At 44.2% G+C, this 18651-nt stretch overlaps 1 protein-coding gene across 2 annotated transcripts in view; it reads left to right on the top strand.

Moving 5' to 3' along the window:
• Nucleotides 1–18651, top strand: part of LOC119647103 (putative gustatory receptor 28b) — a 59120-nt gene that overhangs the window by 18482 nt on the left and 21987 nt on the right. Inside the window, exon 1 of one of the 2 annotated variants that reach the window (XM_038047880.1) lies at nucleotides 17827–18499. The exons of the other annotated variant lie outside the window; for it this stretch is intronic. Coding sequence (XP_037903808.1) covers nucleotides 17864–18499 — 636 coding nt within the window. The 5' untranslated portion in view covers nucleotides 17827–17863. Of the gene's footprint in view, nucleotides 1–17826; nucleotides 18500–18651 lie in introns of those variants that run through there. 2 annotated transcript variants of the gene reach the window in all.

Below are 18651 nucleotides of genomic sequence, written 5' to 3'. Positions count from 1 at the left end.
GCTTCGGATAGCCGTCGCCGAGGCACCCAGCGACCTTGTTTTTTGTTGCGCTAAACGTGCATTTGTTGATATATTTAGTCGCTTGAGATCTGTATTTCCAATGGTACCAACAAACCGTCGAGGCCGATGAGAGTTCCGGTGAGCGGCTACCCGAACGGCCCTTTCGGGAAGGGGACCTGGACCGTGATTGCGATCGAGATCTACCTCCCGAACGCAAAGTACCAACCGTCGCAGCGAGCTTGGTGACCGCGTCATCACTGACTTGAGCTCCTCCTCTTCCGAGACCACGGGGCGCGCGTACTCATCGTGTACTTTATCAGCCGTGGCGGACAACACCTCCGGCGATCCCGAGTCCGCGCAGGCCAAGATGACGCGGGAGCCAGACTGACTGACTGAATTGCCTCATTTCACGAAGCAACTAGCTGGGGGTACGATCACCTAAGGGCAGCTCATGCATTAAGTGATTGAGTTTTGCCTCCTCACTCACTGAAAGGCATCTTATTAACTGCTCTTTCAAGCGGTCGTATGAGCACTCCTCAAGCACGTCGGAAACCAGCTCGATGGTCTCCTCATCGAGACTGATTAAGGCGTGGTTGAAGCGGGTGACGTCCATTGTAACGTCCGCCAGCGCAAACTGCGCCGCGGGATTGGGACCATGGCAGTGACTGTCGCCAACGGTGGTATCCCGCCCTGCGCGGATTTCTCCTCGCGCGACATACCTTAGCAGAGTCAGGGGAAGGGGGAGAGCGCACGAATGCACGGAAAGGATACGGCGGCAGAACATCGGAGCGAAAACGGCTGTGACTCCAAACGAAATTGCGTTCGCCGATGCCGGCTTGGCAGAGACCGTAGAGAGCAAATATCAAACAAAAACTCAAGAAATCCCGCTTACCGTAGCGAAATTCAGCGGAATAAGATAATAATGAATAACTAATAAATAATATTAAAGAAAAAAGATGAATGGATAATGAAAGAAAATAACTCCGCCGTATCCGGTCCCAAGCCCGGTTGTGAAAGGAGGAGGGATGGGAAGCTAAGGATAAAATGCACCACCAAAAATGAGAAGAAGAAGAAATTTGAGGTCCGCTACGGATAACCGGCGGGAGTCGTCTCACTTACTGACTGGGTCGGGCTCCCGTAATGGACAGCATGGCGTCGAAACCACTAGTCGTGGGGTGGTTCGACGGCTAGGCGCCATGACGACTTGGAGCAAGTCTTGTTAGCACTGATGAAGGGAACAAGTGGTTTCCAAAATATCGGTATTTGCAAGAATAAATATCTACACCAGCGGAAAAGAAACAACAAGTTTTTTATTATTTCAAATTGCTAGACTAATTCAAATCAGCACTGGCAATGCCAGCAGACGGGTGAGATATAAAGTTCAGAGTGTTTACCGGAACTATGCCATCTCCGGTGAGACACCCATAGTTGAAATTCTGGACACACTAAAGCAAAAACTTTCTGTTATATGCAGCCGGTTATGAAGGTATGGCGAAAGTCATTCCAGACGTGTCCAGAATGCAACATACGCGAGGAACCAGCGGAGCTTTTTCAGATCTCTCAACGAATCCCAACAGAGCGTCCAGAGAGTATAGTTTTCGGTAACGAAAGCGAAAGAGTATTGGGGTGGACTTTAGGAGTTACCCGCCCAGCATGCTAAGAATGCTGAGTGGATCACCACCGAAGGCCGCCCGCCATGCCAATACGCCTGGCATGAATTTTGCGGATGTTACCGAAGAGGAAGTTCGACGAACCATAAACACCTCGAAGAACTGGAGGGGCCCAGGTTTGGATCGTACACAGCGTACACAGTCGGTTGGCACACAGTAGAAATAAGGTCATGGGTCAGCCGGAGGATTTTCCACCCTTCCTCACTGCGGGGATTACCTACCTTATCCCTAAGAAAGACACGGTGCAGGACCCCGCAGACACAAGAACGATTACTTGCTTACCAACCCTCTACAAATTCATAACGTCCATTATTACTGGAAGGTTCAATGCGCACCTCGAGACCAACAACATTCTGTCCGAGGAGCAGAAGGGCTGCCAGGTTGGGTCAAGGGGTGCAAAGAGCAACTCGTTATCGACTCGGTAGTTGTAGGACAAGCAACTAGAGGCCAAAGAAACCTCTTTAGTTGCTAAATCGATTATGCCAAGGCTTTTGATAGTGTTCCGCATACCTGGCTAATCGATATCCTACATCTGTATCGCATTGATCTGAAACTAATAAAGTTTTTGGTGACAGTCATGGAAGGGTGGCATACCACCTTATCAGTGCATACATCTGAAGGTGCTAATACCTCAGAGCCCATCCGTATACGGAGGGGCATCTTCCAGGGGGATTCGTTGAGTCCCCTTTGGTTTTGTATGGCACTGAACCCCCTTTCATGGCTACTGAATGAAGCTAGACGACATGGTTTTGCAATAAAGTATGGCCCTCGTGCTAAGTGTAAACTGACACACTTAATGTACTTAGGTGACATCAAGCTGTATGCTGGTATTGACGACCAAGATGGTCTGTTACGAATAATAGACACGTTCAGCCGTGATATTCGGATGGAGTTCGGATTAGACTAGTGTTGAATCCAAGCCATCCGCAAAGGTCATCACGAGCCGCATTCCGGACATAGCATTGGTGACCTCCACATCGAAGCTATGACCTTGACAGATTTCTACAAGTACCTAGGAACTCTGCAAGGAACCCATGCTCGAGTTGGTGATCTGAAGGATACTCTGCTGTCTGAATTCCTGCAACGTATAAAGCTGGTGGTGAAATCGTATCTCTCGGGGAAGAATAAAATAAGTTCGTTGAATGTATTTGCTATCCCTTCACGGGCTTATGCATTCAGAATATTGCCGTGGACGAAGACCGATCTGGAAAACATCCAGCGGCGGCTACGGGCAACTATTTTCAAATTCCGAATGCATAATCCAAAGTCTGCCGTGGAGCGGATGAACCTGCCTCGTGACATGGGAGGTAGGGGCGTGGTTGACATGGCGCACAACATCATCGCTAAATTGACTCGCTGCGTGCTTATTTTTACAGCAAGGAGCAAGCGAGTCCCTTGCATGCGGTTGTCTGTAAGGCAGACTGTGGACTGACTCCACTTAACTTGAAGGATTGAACTTTCAATCCTCTGAGTGGGGTGAAGTCGGACCAAGAGCGGATTGATGAATGGAAGTCGAAGGCAATGTGTTGTACCTAAATCCCTCATGGCTTCCCTTGCTGTCCTGGGACTTTCGCACAGTCTGGCTCAAACCATGTAGAAGTACACCATTCTGCATACGTGCTCGATGTTGCGGGGAGTACTCGTCGGATTCTCCCATTGACCTACCACCGGCCACTACCACCAATTTTTAAGCAGGTAGGATCGTCCGAGCCTAAATGCTTGGCATTTAGTGCTAGTATTAGGAAAAATCCGGCATCTGCTTAGATTGTGATAATATGAAAAATAATAAGAAGAGAACAAAAAAGAAAAGAATAACTTTCTGCCTGTGCTCGCTATGGAGCGCCGAATGTTTGCGTTGCTGCCCTGTAGGTGGTGTTGTGCTGCTCACTCCACCGGCTCGTGGATTTGTATCCTTTCAATAAGATCCTGTACGACGCTTCACGCAACAGAAATGGTCCCAGCTTTCCGAAGATATGTTATTTTGTTTTTATTTTACTCAATGAATTCAGAATGTCGAAATTTGTTTGACACTATGAATCCGCAAGCGCAATTGTTTGTTAAAGAATGTGTATTATTATTTACCTCCCATTCACGCGGCTGCTCGGGGAGAATGTTTCTTTAGCATTCAGTAATTTGTCCTTATGTATGCTGATCAGCGATTGTAGATTCTGGGATGCTTGTGGGACTCTAAACTATCAAAAATTTTGCCCGGCCACGACCCGGCTATAACCTGAGGACCAAGTTCCGAAACTAATCCACCACAAACTTCGCGGCCCCACGACAATGTCTGCGAGAATGTCGTCGGAAGCAGATCACATTCCTGACACTCCTAACAGGGCTTACAGCGTTGAACAGGATAATGAGGAAGTCCTCGCTGCTAGCACGGTCGAAGCTCCCCTATTAACGGGCCCCTGGTTGTGATCACCGGTAGTTATATCCCGGGCAGTTGTCTCAATTCGCCATGGACTAGTCCGTTTCGCAGGCTGGGTGCAGGGCAAACGCAAGCGCTTACGAAGTTCCACCCTCAGCCAACCTGACGTGGCTAAAACTTTCCTAATTCGACGTAAATTCGGCTTCTCTAGCACGCCCGCCTATCAAATCAAGAGTCACTTTGGTGTAGCAGCCCTCATTTAATTAAACTTGTTGCTTATTCCACGGTACTTTCCTTTTCCCATATGCAACTGTCCCTTTAGAAAAAAAAGTTGTTCTGTCCTTGTCTTCAGTAAAAGTCCTCGTTGACATTTGTCCTCCTGGTAGGTTTCAAAACTGCTTGGTGTCTCATTCTTTTTATGGACATTGTCACACGGGACACCCAACTACCAATGCCCTACAGACTGCTCTATGCAGATGATGTTTTCCTGGCGTGTCAATTGAGTCTGAATAAAACAGTCTTTGGAAACCTATCCCACTAAAACAGGCGCTATTACTATCACTGGTGGTCACCTGCCTGGAACTGAACCATTTAAGTAGCTCGGATCAAAGCTATGTACCAATGACGGACTGGGCTATGAAATTTCTTCAGGCATCAGACCAACTTGGATGAAGTAGTGCTCCACACCTATCGTCTGCCCTCTATGGTTTTGAGTGCTAGCCGACTATCAAAGAAAAATGAATGGCACCTCGCGGTAATGGAGGATTAGTGTCATAACCAGCTGTACTAATATCTGAAGGAAGGATTTCCGTGATTAATTGGAATTACACCCATCGTAGAGATTGGGAGAGAGGCGTTTTTGATGGTGTGAGGTCATGTAAATCACTTTGACGGGAATTAACTAGCTAAGCTTGCCCTGAACATCGAAGTCACTTGGAAAAGACCCCAAGACCGGTGGAAACAACGCTAGATTGATGAATTACATAGTAATTTGAGAACCTTTGAACTATAATTTCAAATATGCAGATAAAATGGTCGCACAATCGTGCTTAAATTACCAAATGTGGGGAATGAAGCATATTCCCTAGATCCTAAAAGTTTAAAAATGATTTCGTCAAAGATGAAGCAGGGACCCTAGTGATTCGAAATCATCGAATTATAGTTAGCAGACTTGCAGTGGAAAAAAAACATTCGTTTTTGTTGCAGGTGACCACGGTTTCAACCGAAGTGCTCGAAGTGGTTAGCAGATGTAGTTCATCATCATCATCATCAACGGCGCAACAGCCGGTATCCGGTCTAGGACTGCCTTAAACAGGAACTCCAGTCATCCCGGTTTTCCGCCGAGGTCCACTAATTCGATATCCCTAAAAGCTGTCTGGCATCTTGACCTACGCCATCGCTCCATCTTAGGCAGGGTCGACCTCGTCTTCTTTTTCTACCATAGATATTAGATTAAGTGACCCACCCACCGTAACTTATTGAGCCGGATTTTATCCACAACCTGAGGGTCATGGTATCGCTCATCGATTTCGTCGTTATGTAGGCTACGGAATCGTCCATCCTCATGTTGGGGGCTTAAAATTCTTCGGAAGATTCTTATCTCGAACGCGGCAAGAGTTCGCAATTTTTCTTGCTAAGAACCCAAGTTTCCGAGGAATACACAGGACTGGCAAGATCATAGTCTTGTACAGTAAAAGCTTTGACCCTATGGTGAGACGTTTCGAGCGGAACAGTTTTCGTAAGCTAAAATAGGCTCTGTTGGCCGACAACAACCGTCAACCGGATTTCATCATCGTGGCTGTTATCGGTTGTGATTTTCGACATTAGATAGAAGAAATTATCAACGGTCTCAAAGTTGTATTCTCCTATCTTTATTCTTCCCGTTTGACCAGAGCGGTTTGATGTTGTTGGTTGGTTGGTTTTCGGTGCTGACGTTGCGACCATATATTGTCTCACTTTCAGTGATGTGGAGCCCAAGATCTCGCGCCAATGGACGCCTGCTCGATCTGGATGAAGGCAGTTTGTACGTCTCGGGTCGTTCTTCCCATGATGTCGATATCGTCAGCATAAGCCAGTAGTTGAGTGGACTTAAAAAGGATCGTACCTCTCGCATTTACCTCAGCATTACGGATCACTTTCTCGAGCGCCAGGTTAAAGAGGACGCACGATATGGCATCCCCTTCCCGTAGATCGTTGTTTATGTCGGATGGTCTTGAGAGTGACCCTGCTGTTTTTATCTGGCCTTGCACATTGGTCAGGGTCAGCCTAGTCAATCTGGCCGTGTACAGTTTTACCCTGGCTATGCCAGCAACTGGTGTCCATATTCGAATAGTTTTTCCACCGCTTGCCGCGATGGCGTATGAAGCTATCCGGCCTAGCAAGATAGTGGAGAATATCTTATAGATGGTACTCAGCAATGTGATACCTCTATAATTGCTGCACTATGTCAGATCTCCCTTTTTATGTATGAGACAGATAATGCCTCTTTGCCAGTGTTCAGGCATTGATTCGCTGTCCCATAGCTTGAGCATTACCTGGTGAACCAATTGGTGTAGCTGGTCGTCTCTGTATTTAACCAATTCGGTCTTAATTTCATCGGTTCCTGGCGTCTTATGGTTTTTAAGCCGGTGGATTGAACGGACTGTTCCTTCTGTACTTGTTGGTGGCAACATTTGTCCGTTGTCTTTAGTTGGCGGGACCTCCAAGTAGCCGATATTTTGGTTGTTGAGCAGTTGATCAAATTACTCAACCCATCGCTCCAATATGCCCATTCTTTCGGAAATCAGATTTCCCTCTTTGCGTTGGCAGGATGAGCATCGAGGTGTATAAGATTTCATCCTCCTGATTTTTTGATAAAACTTGCGCGCCTGGTGCGGTGGCTCCCTATACTTTTTGAGTTCACAGACCTGTCGGTTCTCCTAGGCTTCCTTTTTCCGGCTGTGAAGTTGCTTCTCCGTTCGACGAAGTTCTTGGTAGATCTCTACTTGTGCCTGCGTTTTTTGAGAATGCAACATTAATCGGTATGCAGCATTCTTCCGTTCCGTAACTAGCTTACATTCATCGTCAAACCAGCCGTTCCAACTTTTGTTGCGGCTGGGGCCAAGCATCTTTGTGACCATATAAATGATAACCTTCTTCAGGTGATTGTGAAGATCATTTGTTGATGTTTTATCTCCAGGACATCTGTCAGCTGCGGTTATTGCTGCTTCTATTTCCTTCTTATAGGTGTTACGGAGGGTTGTGTATGAATGGCTTCAGTATTCACTCCCACATGATTGTCAGAGGGGATTATAGGTGGTTTTGTAATTCGAGCTCGGATCACTATGCCAACGAGTCTTTATTGGCCCCATTATATGTTCTGACATTCACCAAGACTGAGAGATGGCGGTTGAAAGTGTTGAAAGTGGTTCCGTCTGGAGAGGCCCACGTCTGTTTGTGGACCGCTTTCCGCGCAAAACTAGATACTTCCAACAACCATTGCGATACCGCTTACTGAATAATTCTTAGTCCGTTATTATTGGTATTCCTATGTAAGCTATGGGAGCCAACGTATCACCTGAACGCGGGCTCCTTCCCTACTTGACTGTTGAAATCTTCAAGTATGAATTGATATGATACTTGGAACAGGCTTCGAGGGTCCGCTCAACTGCTTCGTTGAAGGTATCCCTCTCCGACTCCGCAGTCTCCTCTGTAAGGGCGTGAACGTTTATAAGACTTACTTTTCTAAATTTGCCTCGCTGAGTGCATAGCTTTTCGTTTATATTTTCAAAGCCAATAACAACCGGTTTCTTTTATTGACTGACTAAGAAACCCCTGCGAGCACATGATTTACTGGATGCCCACAATAATATATGGTGTAGTGACTCTTTTCCAGGAAACCGGTTCCTATCCATCGCATTTCCTGCAACGCTGTTACATCAGCCCTATATTGGGACAGGGTATCGGCTAGCTGCTTAGCAACATTCGGTCTGTATAAGGAGCGCACGTTCCACGAGAAAATGCGCAAATCGTTATTCCGTTGTCGTTGCCGTTGTGTTATCCGTCCAGTCCGATGCTCCTGTTATAGCTTCGTAACAAGTTGTTTTCCATGTAGCGTTGTCAGCGTTACCCAATCCCCAACCTGGAGGACCTGTTGACACAATTTGATCCATTTTTGGATGCGGGAGACTCGTCTGCCTCCTTCTCCGTCTGCAGCTTTTCGTTGCGAAAGAGCTCCCAGCGGTCAGGTTTTATGCTCGATCATGGTTACCAATCCACGTTTCGCTCTGGGACCTATACTACCCTTTGGCTAGCAGAGTTTCCAATTGATCTGCTATTGTCAAAGGAGTCCTTAGTCTCCTAGGGAGCTCCACTTTGCCGCCAAGAAGTTCATTGAACTTTGTTTAATTCTGTCTTTGTATTATAGGCTGTTCACCTGCAATAGTCAGACTAAATTCTAAGTAACGATGATCCGAGAGTGAGACTTCATCTAGCACTTGCCAGTCTCTAATCAACTCTAACAACTTTGAAATGCAGATTTTTAGTTTAATTACTTCACTTCTTCTTGGCCCCGTGAACGTACGTTCGCAGTCATCAGACCAGCTGAAGTGATAAAATGAGACAGCCTTTCTCCTCTGGGATTGCATTTGCTACTTCCGCAACAAATATGCTGAGCATTCGCATCACAACCTATTACGAGTTCAAGGCCACAGGTCACTTGAATCTGTATCCACTACCAGATCTCTAAGTTCTTACGTCGGCGGAAGACATAAAGAATCATAGTGTAAGTCAGCAGAGGCAACTATGATGTTTCTCCTTTTACGATTAACCTGATGTTGTAAGTCGACCGCAACAAGGTCCTAGGAACGAATTGTCTCAGTATGTTTGCCTCTAACAATTTTGACATAAGGACCCAAGCTCTCGGTCTCGAGGATCTCCCATCACCTTCCGCCGAAAGTTGCGCTTTCTTGGGTCCGATTTCTCTCAATATCGCCGCACTTGGTGGTGTAGCAACGCCCATGTTCTTAATTTGAAGAAACTTCGCCTTCTTCCGCAGTGTTTTCCGTTGGCGTCGGCTGGGAGGCCTTCCAGTTTCACGGTGTCGGCCTGCAAGGATCTGCTTCCATATACCGGAATTGGACTATTTGCGTCCACATCACCAGCTTCTCTTTCTTCCTCTTTTTCTGCCGCAGGCGGAGGAGAAGGTTCTGATAGGCAAGAATTTAGTCCCATCTCCTTTGCGGCTGAAGTTTCCTCCTCACGAACCTTCCTCTCCCATTCCCTGGAAAAGCTGGGCAACCGTTTCACCGATAGATTGGTCGTAGTTAGGTTTTCAATTCCTCTCATTAAAGGAGTTGCTGTACTATCTCTTTAGCTGATCGGGCTGTAGACACTGGGTACAGATTTTCCACTGAAGTGAACTTGCCTTTCAAAAAAATTTCTACGTGGGAGAGCATGAATCTGGTGAAGCCTCTAAAATCTGTGACTCGCAGTAGTAGTGGGCAGTAGTAAATTATCTTTTATATTATAATTGCCCTGCACTTCGCGTAATTTATTACGGAGTCAGAGCTCTTTCCATCAGGCTTGCTGGAATACAATGATATAGTGTTGCAAGAGAGAGAGAGAGAGTATCAACATCTCAGCTCGCATAACCCCATAATAGCCAGTTTCTAGTGCCGAAACTCTCGCTTAACCTGGAGAAAGCATTCTGGGGGCAGATTCTACTTTTATGCCTGTTGATGCTTTTTACTCCGTGGGCTATACAACAAAGAAATTTAGGACGATAGCACGACTTTGTGGTTGTGAACCAAATCTGATTCAATATGTGGCGGTGGGTGGGTCACTTATTCGTATGGGTAAAGATGGTCCAGCCCGGCTGCTAGTTTTACACTTGGTTTATCTTTCATGGATATCAGTTTATTATATTTTGCGACAAAGCTGTCATATCGTTATCGAATCTGCTCTTTTCGCCTAATCACTGCTTTCGATCAACAAATCCGTCCTTGATGAAGTTACTTCCGCTGCCTATTGGGATCTAATTGATAACATCACGCTCTGTTCATAAGTTTATCTGGGCCTTTATCTATTATCTTTCAAATCGGTAAAAATATTAATTGATCCTAATTAAGCTGGTATGCAAACAACTGCTATTCCAGTTAATTTAGATAATAGGCCACAAAGTGCGAATTACAGATAACCATCATATGTAGGATATCTATGATCTCCATGCTTGTTTTAATACGCATCGTATTTCCCTATAGCTTTCGAATCCATTCAGGAGTAGACTTCCCTGTAATTTTATAGGGTGTTTCTTTTATGGGGATACATGGATAACCGGAAGTATCGATTAGTCCCATTCGATATCTGAATGCGTGTAATAAAAGGAGAATGGTTTATCCAATGAATGAGCGACAAGCCACAAACTCTTATATGGACGAACTTAAATAAATATAATTTTCGGATAAGATATAAAAATGAGATACCTTTAGATCCAAAAACTTATAATTTTAGAAGGATAAACCTCTGGTGATGGTTTGAAAGGAAGCGGAAACAAAGTGGACATTGGGAATGAAAAGTGTAGATAAACTTATATATATGCATTTAGTATGTCAGGCTATTAATTAACCTGAAAGAGGCAATTTTGAGCTTTTATAGCTTTATTGATAATAGTACGACTTCTACTAAACTTTCCAGTATCCAGCCGTGCACTGTATGATGGGCATTCTGTGTATATCGCCATAATTTTTTTGATTTTAGGATGAACTTAAAGGGTAATCCCAGGCTTTTTTGATTAGTTTAAACTAGAGGGTGTTTAATTACCTAGAACATTTTTTGTGGAGGATTCAGAGAGTCCTGAGTTCGCATCCACTTGATGACGGACCAGACCCTCTTGTGGTCCACGAAACCCTCCCTTTTGAATTAAACACCCAAGTTTTTCAAAAAAGTTGACTGACGATTTCGTTCAGGGCAGAGGCAACTCATCAGACACTGCCTCACCTCTGCAGGCAAATCATCAGATGCTGCCTCACTTCAGCTCCGGGAGCGGCGTGACCGAACATGGTCAAAGCTGCAACCGTCAATTAACTTTTCTAAAAGCTTTTGTGTTTTATCCAAAAAGAGGGGTCCGCGGACCACAAGAGAGGAAGTAAGTCGTTTCTCAAGTGGTCCGATATGTCATCTAGTGGATTTGGGCTCACGACCCTCTGCATCCTCAATAAAAAAATCACTTCGGCTTAGTTTAGGTATGAACATACGACGGATTTTACTTCAATATAATTCGCGCTCATGTCGTGTTTGGAGCTTTCGGTCACGTTTCTACAAGGGCAGAGGTGAGGCAGCGTCTGATGAGTTACCTTTGCCCTGGATGAAACTTCAGTTAGCTTTTTTGATTATAAAGGCGAATATTTTTAAGTGGCCCAAAAAATTAATTCTCCGAACAATTTCGTAGAGTGGAATTATGGTTATTTTTAGTTTTATCTAGAGTTGTGATTTTTATTCTTTTATGTAAATTTTTTATCTAAAATAAAATTTTTCAGTTAATGCCTTGCGATTTGATTGAACAATGAAAATTTGTTTAGAAAAGAAAAATAAAATTGTTGGAATTTTTGCTTCGGAGATATCTTTTCGTTTTTAAGGTTTTGTGAAAAACAAAACCTTATTAAAATCGGTTTACTGTCTGTCTGTCTGATATCTTCAAAAGACACTGGTCTGGACACACCAGTGTGTGGGATTTTTACCCACTAAAACCACCTCCGACTCCCTCCCTGTCCCGCGGAACCACCCTAAGGTATTCGAGGCGGAGTCAGCACATTCTAGCTTAGTCATCTTTCTTCTATACGCGGCGTACGTGGCCGCATTTTTCTCATCTCCTCTGCCTTTCGCAGATTATTTTGGATAGATGCGATCATGCAGTTGACCGCGTCTCAATTCGCTTGTTGTGCTACCATTTTCGCCACCAGATTTTCTGGTATCAGCACCTCTCCTAGAGTCTCCTTTAGATTCCCCCTTTCTTCCACAAATCTCGGACAGTGGAAGAATATGTACATGCTCTGAGTCCACTGGGATTGAGGTCTCTAATTTAAACCTGTGCAGTATTGGCGATATTCTCCGTGCCCCGTGAGAAACTAGGTGAAATTATAATTAATCTCATGGTGTTGTCTCTCCAACCACTCTTTTATGGCGGGAATGAGATTGTGAGTCCACCGACCCACAGTAGATCTACTATAGGCAGTACCCTTACAAAAATGACCCCACTTGCAAATGTGCTTGCAGAAGCTTATCTGTACACATCAGAGACGCTAAACAAGGAAAAGGCATAATCTTCGTCAAATCGTATTGGTAAGAGAGAGATCGGTGAGCTTTTGCTATTCTGGTACTACGGCGTGCTCACCCATATAGCAAAAAGTTGTTTCACGTATTCACTTATACATAAGCAAAAACTTGCCAATCTCACCAATACATTGGCAAGTCCGGGCGGTATGTCAAACACAGCTGATCGGGTTTTCGGTACATCTCGCTCATGCTCAAGGGCAAAACAATTTGAAATCGTGTGTACTCGCACTGATTTCCTCCCTTGAGGGGCAAGGGGGAGTGAGATAGCTGTCTAGTATCTAACTGTGCACCGACCCTTTCCCAAACGTTCCCACCGCTCTTGCCATCTATTTATGGATCTCTCTCTCTCAGTGTTCTTCGTCTGTGATAAGGGAGAGGTTGACTTCTCGGTGACTGAAGCAGCGATTGATACCAAATTTGGTGGAAAGCTGGGAACTGTGAACGCTCACGCATACAGTAAGTTACATCTTGTTACGTCGAATTTAAGGGGAGGTCCCCATATATGTAAAAGGGAGGTGTAAATTTTTTTTCACCGAATATAGTCATGTGGATATCAAATGAAAGGTCCCGGTTAGTACTTTTCGTAGCTGGTCTTAATTTTGAAATTTTTGGAAAGGAGGGGAGTGGGGGGGGTCGAAAGTGATGATTTATTTAACGGGGCCATTCTCAGAAACGGCCCAACCGAAAACTCTGAGAAAAATCAAGAGAATTCTAAAGGAGCGCTTGATTAACTTGATATTAGGCCCACATTCTTCAAAGCGACAGAGTTGGGAAGGGTGCTAACCAAGCAGAAGAAAGGTTTTGCAGCAGCAGTAAAGCAACGGATGCTAAGCACACCCGTTCTTAAAAAGTCCTTTAGCACGCAATACTGTGGTAGAAGATTTACAAGATGATGAGAGTATTCCAGAAGTAACTTATGATTAGGTGCGATCTTCCGAGTAGATGCCGAAGTGGAAAACAAAATGGACACCAGCATGAACCCGAAAACTACCAGATAGAAACCCATCATATTGCTCAGAGAAGATCATCAACGGCACCATAATTCCATCTATCCTTCTTTAACGTTGGTTTCCAGGTCAGCTGGATCGGATTCGCTATTTTTCCCGGTTATATGTTTTTTCCGGGCGGAGTTTGGCCTTTTGATCGTTTTCCATTGGTTTCGAAGTAGAGGTGCACGAAACATCACCTTAGTAGGTAATGTGATATCATATCACCTTTTGAAAAAATATCACAAACACCACTTTTCTTTGCTCTAAGGAGGTTATATCATCAACATCAAATATTTGCACTAAGCAGTCGATATTACTACATATTACTTATCACTAGAATAATTTGCGTTGCATTTATTTTTGTACATTCATAGGGTAAAGAACACGGCAGCGCCAAATAGATACCAATGAAGAATGAATAAACCATTTATACAAGAGAAGAAGAAAAAACCAAACGATCCCATCCTATCACATATAACGTAAGATAGTCCGCATCGGCACTCGACAGTCGCCTCGGCCGCTTGTACTAGGATATATTACGTAGACAAACACCATACACAAACCAATCAGCAGCTAACATTCATTCCCAAGCGATAATATTACGCGTCAATTACTTAAAGTCAAGAATTTGCATCCCCACATCACATTTCTCGAAACCATTTTCAAGCACAAAGTAGTCAAAAGAATAGGCAACCACAACGACAATAGATTCGCAAACGGCATTGGCTCGGCACTCGACAACAGCAGGGATGATGTTTGGTGATGTTTTGTAATGTGATGTCCCATTACAAAACATTACACATTACAGAAATAATAGCATTACTTTGGTGTTGTCGTGATATTAGGTAATGTGGTGATGTTATGTGATGCGGTCATATTAGGTAATGTGGTGATGATAAAAAATGTGACAATGTTAGGTGATGTTGTAATATTTGGCAATATTCGGTCATGGTAATGTAACATTGTAATTTAAGGTGATATTACTTTTGTAATAAGTTGAAAGTTTAACTGAAAAAGTAGAAAGTAAGAAACAGTTGCATTTTATCAAGCCCGGTCAACTAGTTTTTCTCCGCTTAATAAAGTTTGCAATCGTTTCGAGTTTGGTTGGCAGGAGTAGGTAATGGAAAAATTCAGATTGCGGAGAATATCTATTTCTAAATAATCTTCGTCGTAGAGGGATTTTGTAGATGTTCAGTAGAATGTGGTCCGGGAGGGAAATGAAGTTTTGGTAATTAGAGGTGTGTTTCGTCATAAGTTCATCGTATACTTTCTGAATCGCTTCAGTGTATTGACAAATTGTGCTCTTAATGGTCTTATTCGATACGCGGCGGTTTAAGCCAAGTTGTGTTAGGGAAAATCGGGACCTAGGGGATTGGTTAAAGGCCGTCAGTTAATATTCCTACAGTGAGGCTCTATAAACGCGGTGAGCGGATAGCCTGGTTTGGAAGTTGTATTTCGAGGTTGATAGCATCGTGTTCGCTCATGCCAGGGATTTTTTCTAGAAATGAAAAAGTATTTGGGTTTGGATTTATTTGCATTATAAGGATATCGGTAAGTTACGAGTGGTAGCTCCTGACTTTGTTTGTAAGCAGCGTCGGACGAAAATGGGAAGTATTACGTACAGCAGGACTTATTGTCAGTCAACGGTGTAGCTGGCGGTCAAGAGGTATGTCTGGCATTTAAGCCAGGTTGACATGGTTGATTCGTGCAGAGGGAGATGGACGATGGAGAGATCGGAGATGGGATTTAACTTCTTACCTGAGGATGAGTCAATGAAGAACAGGTCACAGAATGATACGCCGGTTTCATCGCCTATAACGCCATATGACAGGGACTTCTCTGCAAGCAGCGAGATATCTAATTTGCCTAGTCCGCCCTGTTTGCTTGCTAAATAAATGCCAAATAGATGAAGCTGCAATCGGTAGAGACATTCAACCACATTACCTCATCTTAAGGAACTCTTATGTTCTTTCTGAAAATGGAATAATTTAGGTCAAGGTCTAGGAAGTATAACTTAATTTCCATCAATGTTTGGAGTATACTTGCCAATGAAAAGATGCGACCACTGCGCTTCAAACGGCAAATAAAGGACTTTACGCGAAACTTCTCGGAATTATGGATTTGATACTGTGCCATGTGGAGAGGTAAACAGTAGCGACAGAGGCAAGCATGAGGTTTTGCGCTCCCTTTTTTGCTTGTGACTGGATTGCTTTTTAGTCGCCTAGCATGAAAGCGATTGCTGACTACTGGAAAGAACTCGCTCAGCACCGAGCTCTTTTGCCGCTTCCTTCTAATTCTCAATTGTAGGGTTTTGGTATGAAACAGGACAGTAGCCAGGCTATCTATCCACTATTGATACATGGCCTGGTAGGAACAGAAGGGCGACTACTGCATTCTTCGGTGGATTGCTCAGCGGGAAAGAGACCAAGATGGGGTGACGCTTACACGCAGAGTATTAGAGTGGAAAAAATTGGTTTCTAAAAAGCTCGGTGACCATCGGTCACCCTATTCTATGGAAGCAGCGAAAATTGGCTTTTTTCCTGCCCAGTCCATCCGGACTGACGCTGCCGATAAACTGGTGACTACTGAGGAATATCCACTCTTCACTGCAAAAGAACTAGAAAAGCTGCAGTCCTATCCATGAACGACCAAAAAGCAACAGGCCTGGACGGTATTCCTGGCGAAATGTTGAAACTCGTATGTGAATACAAACCGGACTTGCTACTCGGCATTTTCAACGCATGTTTGATAGCGGATGTTTTCTCACCCTCTGAGAGGTTGTGAGACCTGTCCTGAGTAAGGGCAAAGACGACAAAGAAGCGCCGTCAACGTATCGTTTGCTGAGCATGTTCGACATAGCGGGGAAGCTTATTAAGCCATGTCTGGCTGATGCAATATGTACTGCAGGAGACTACTCACCAACCCAATATGGTTTTAGAGCAGGGCGATCCACAATTGATGCCATTGGTGGTCCACACAGTCGTCACTGTAAACGAGTGGTACTTTTTGTGACCCTCGATGTAAGAAAAGCCTTCAATTCTGCGAGGTGGTTCGACATGCACTGCAAAGTCGTTTCCATACTCTAGGCTATCTATTGTGGATGTTGATGGACTATTTAAAGGGAAGGACAAAGTAGAATGAAGGTAACTTCGGAGGCGACTCAGGGATCTATCGTTGGTCCGGACCTTTGGAACGCCCTATACGATAGCCTCCTTCTTCTCAAGACTCCTGATGTTGCGGCACTGGTTACCGCACGCAAGGTTGAACAAGCTCAGCGAACGCTGGGGATGGTGATGCAGTAAGTAAGCAAATGGATGGCTGAACATGGATTCTCCCTAGCTCTGAAGAAAACTGCAGTCATTATGCTGACCAAGGAGAGGATTCCCACAGTGCTCCCTATTCAGGTTGACAAAACCACAGTTGTGTGAAAAGGGGCGGTGAAATATCTCGGCATCATAATAGACACGAACATGAGCTTCTTCGAGCACATTCGCAACATCGCAGACAAGGTTGCGGCTATCCCTTATCCAACAGGCGTCGCTTGCTGATGAGTGCGGTTCAGTCCGTCTTCCTTTGCGGTTCCGAACTATGAGCTAACTCACAAAGTAAGGAAATGTGCCGTAAGCTCCACGCGCAAAGTACAAAGACGAGCGGCTCTGAAAGTTGTGTCTGGTTATCGTACTGTTTCAGAGGCAGCTGTAATGGCGATAGCGGGGGTTATTCCGATCGGTCTTCATGTTGCCTCAGGAAAGGCGAGGAAAATAAGGAAGCTGTCTGTTATGAAGAGAGAGCCCGTACTCTCAGTGCATGGCAGCTGCTTAGCGGACACGGGTATTTTCAATCTTACCTGGACATCGGGAAATCACGATCGCTCAACTGTATTTATTGCAAGGACGTGATGGATGATGACTGCTACACCTTTTTCTTCTACCGAAGGTGGGAGCGCCACCGCCATCACCTTTCGATGGAAGGATGTCTTGGGATCCCGGACACCATAATTGAGGGCACATGGAGTCGAGTGGCACGTTACACTCAATGCATTCTTAAGACGAAAACGAGGGAGATGGATAGGAGAGACGCCAGGATAGCTTAAGCTCCCTGAATTCGAGGGGTTTTGCTGCTATACTGAATAAGCCTTGGGTGAGGTAATATGTCAAACGGTTCCGGGTCAGAGTCCTGGACGCTACAGAGGGAGGGGGTGTTTTAGCTGGTAGTCTGTCTAAGATAGGAGTCCGGTAGTTTGTGAGTAAATGCATTCCAGCTCTCTAGCCAAAAAAAAATCTCCCAATAATCGAAAAAGTATCGAAATCCTTCATTTGTTAGAACCCTATGACCGCGTTTTTGGGGTGGGTACCTGAGTTAAACTGTTTGTATAATGTGTCATAGAAAGTCATGTGTACATCACATGCTATTATCCTGTCGATTGTATGTGTGAACACTACTTAGGACCATATTAATCACGACACCTGTTAGTGCATACCAAGGTGCCATCAGCAAAACATCCGCGAATTTGAATAAGAAAAATGTTACCCGAATTTTGGAAAGAAGCGCGTGATCCCAGTGATATTTACGCATCTTTATCACCTCTTCTGTTTATAGCTGCCTCTTCTGGCATCACTCCTCTCAGCATGAGTGGTAGGAAGGGGTTTCGCAAGCTGAAAGTCACTCAGTTCAGGCTCTGTGTTACCTTTTTCAATATTTGTGTAATGATAGCGTGTTATATGCAGGCCATTTTGCGGAATGAGACAATTGTGGGATATTTTTTCGATAATGAAGTGTCCAGGATTGGAAATGTTTTACAGTTGATGTCCGGAATTGTTGTGATAACAGTCATTTACAGTGTATCGATGTACAAGAGACACGCTATTGTGGGAATCGTGCGGAATTTGGCCAACATTGATGAACAATTACTCACACTTGGTGTGAAAGTTAAATATAAAAAGTTGCTGGTTTATGCCTATATTCATTTTGTGTTTCAATTAACACTTAATTTCGTTTATCTGATTGGTAGTTATCGGTTACTCACTAGTATGGATATTTATCCTTCGGCTTCCGCGTACATGACGTTCTTCTGCCCATACATTGTAACGACTGTGGTAGTGATTATGTTCTCGTGCATTATAAAATTGATTAGCGAACGTTTCATTGTATTAAATAAAGTAAGTAATCCGTGGGAAATATATTAAATAATATATATTTAATAAAATTAAAAAAAAAAATATAAAAATATTTATACACATATATATATAATATCATATATTAGATATTGGAAGAATAAATTAACCCGGAGTGCAAAGTATCTTTAATCCTA

The sequence above is a fragment of the Hermetia illucens genome, chromosome 1 (genome assembly GCF_905115235.1).
Source record: "Hermetia illucens chromosome 1, iHerIll2.2.curated.20191125, whole genome shotgun sequence".
Taxonomy (NCBI): domain Eukaryota; kingdom Metazoa; phylum Arthropoda; class Insecta; order Diptera; family Stratiomyidae; genus Hermetia; species Hermetia illucens.
The sequence above is the reverse complement of the archived record's forward strand: the minus strand, read 5'-3'. Positions and strand labels throughout refer to the sequence as shown.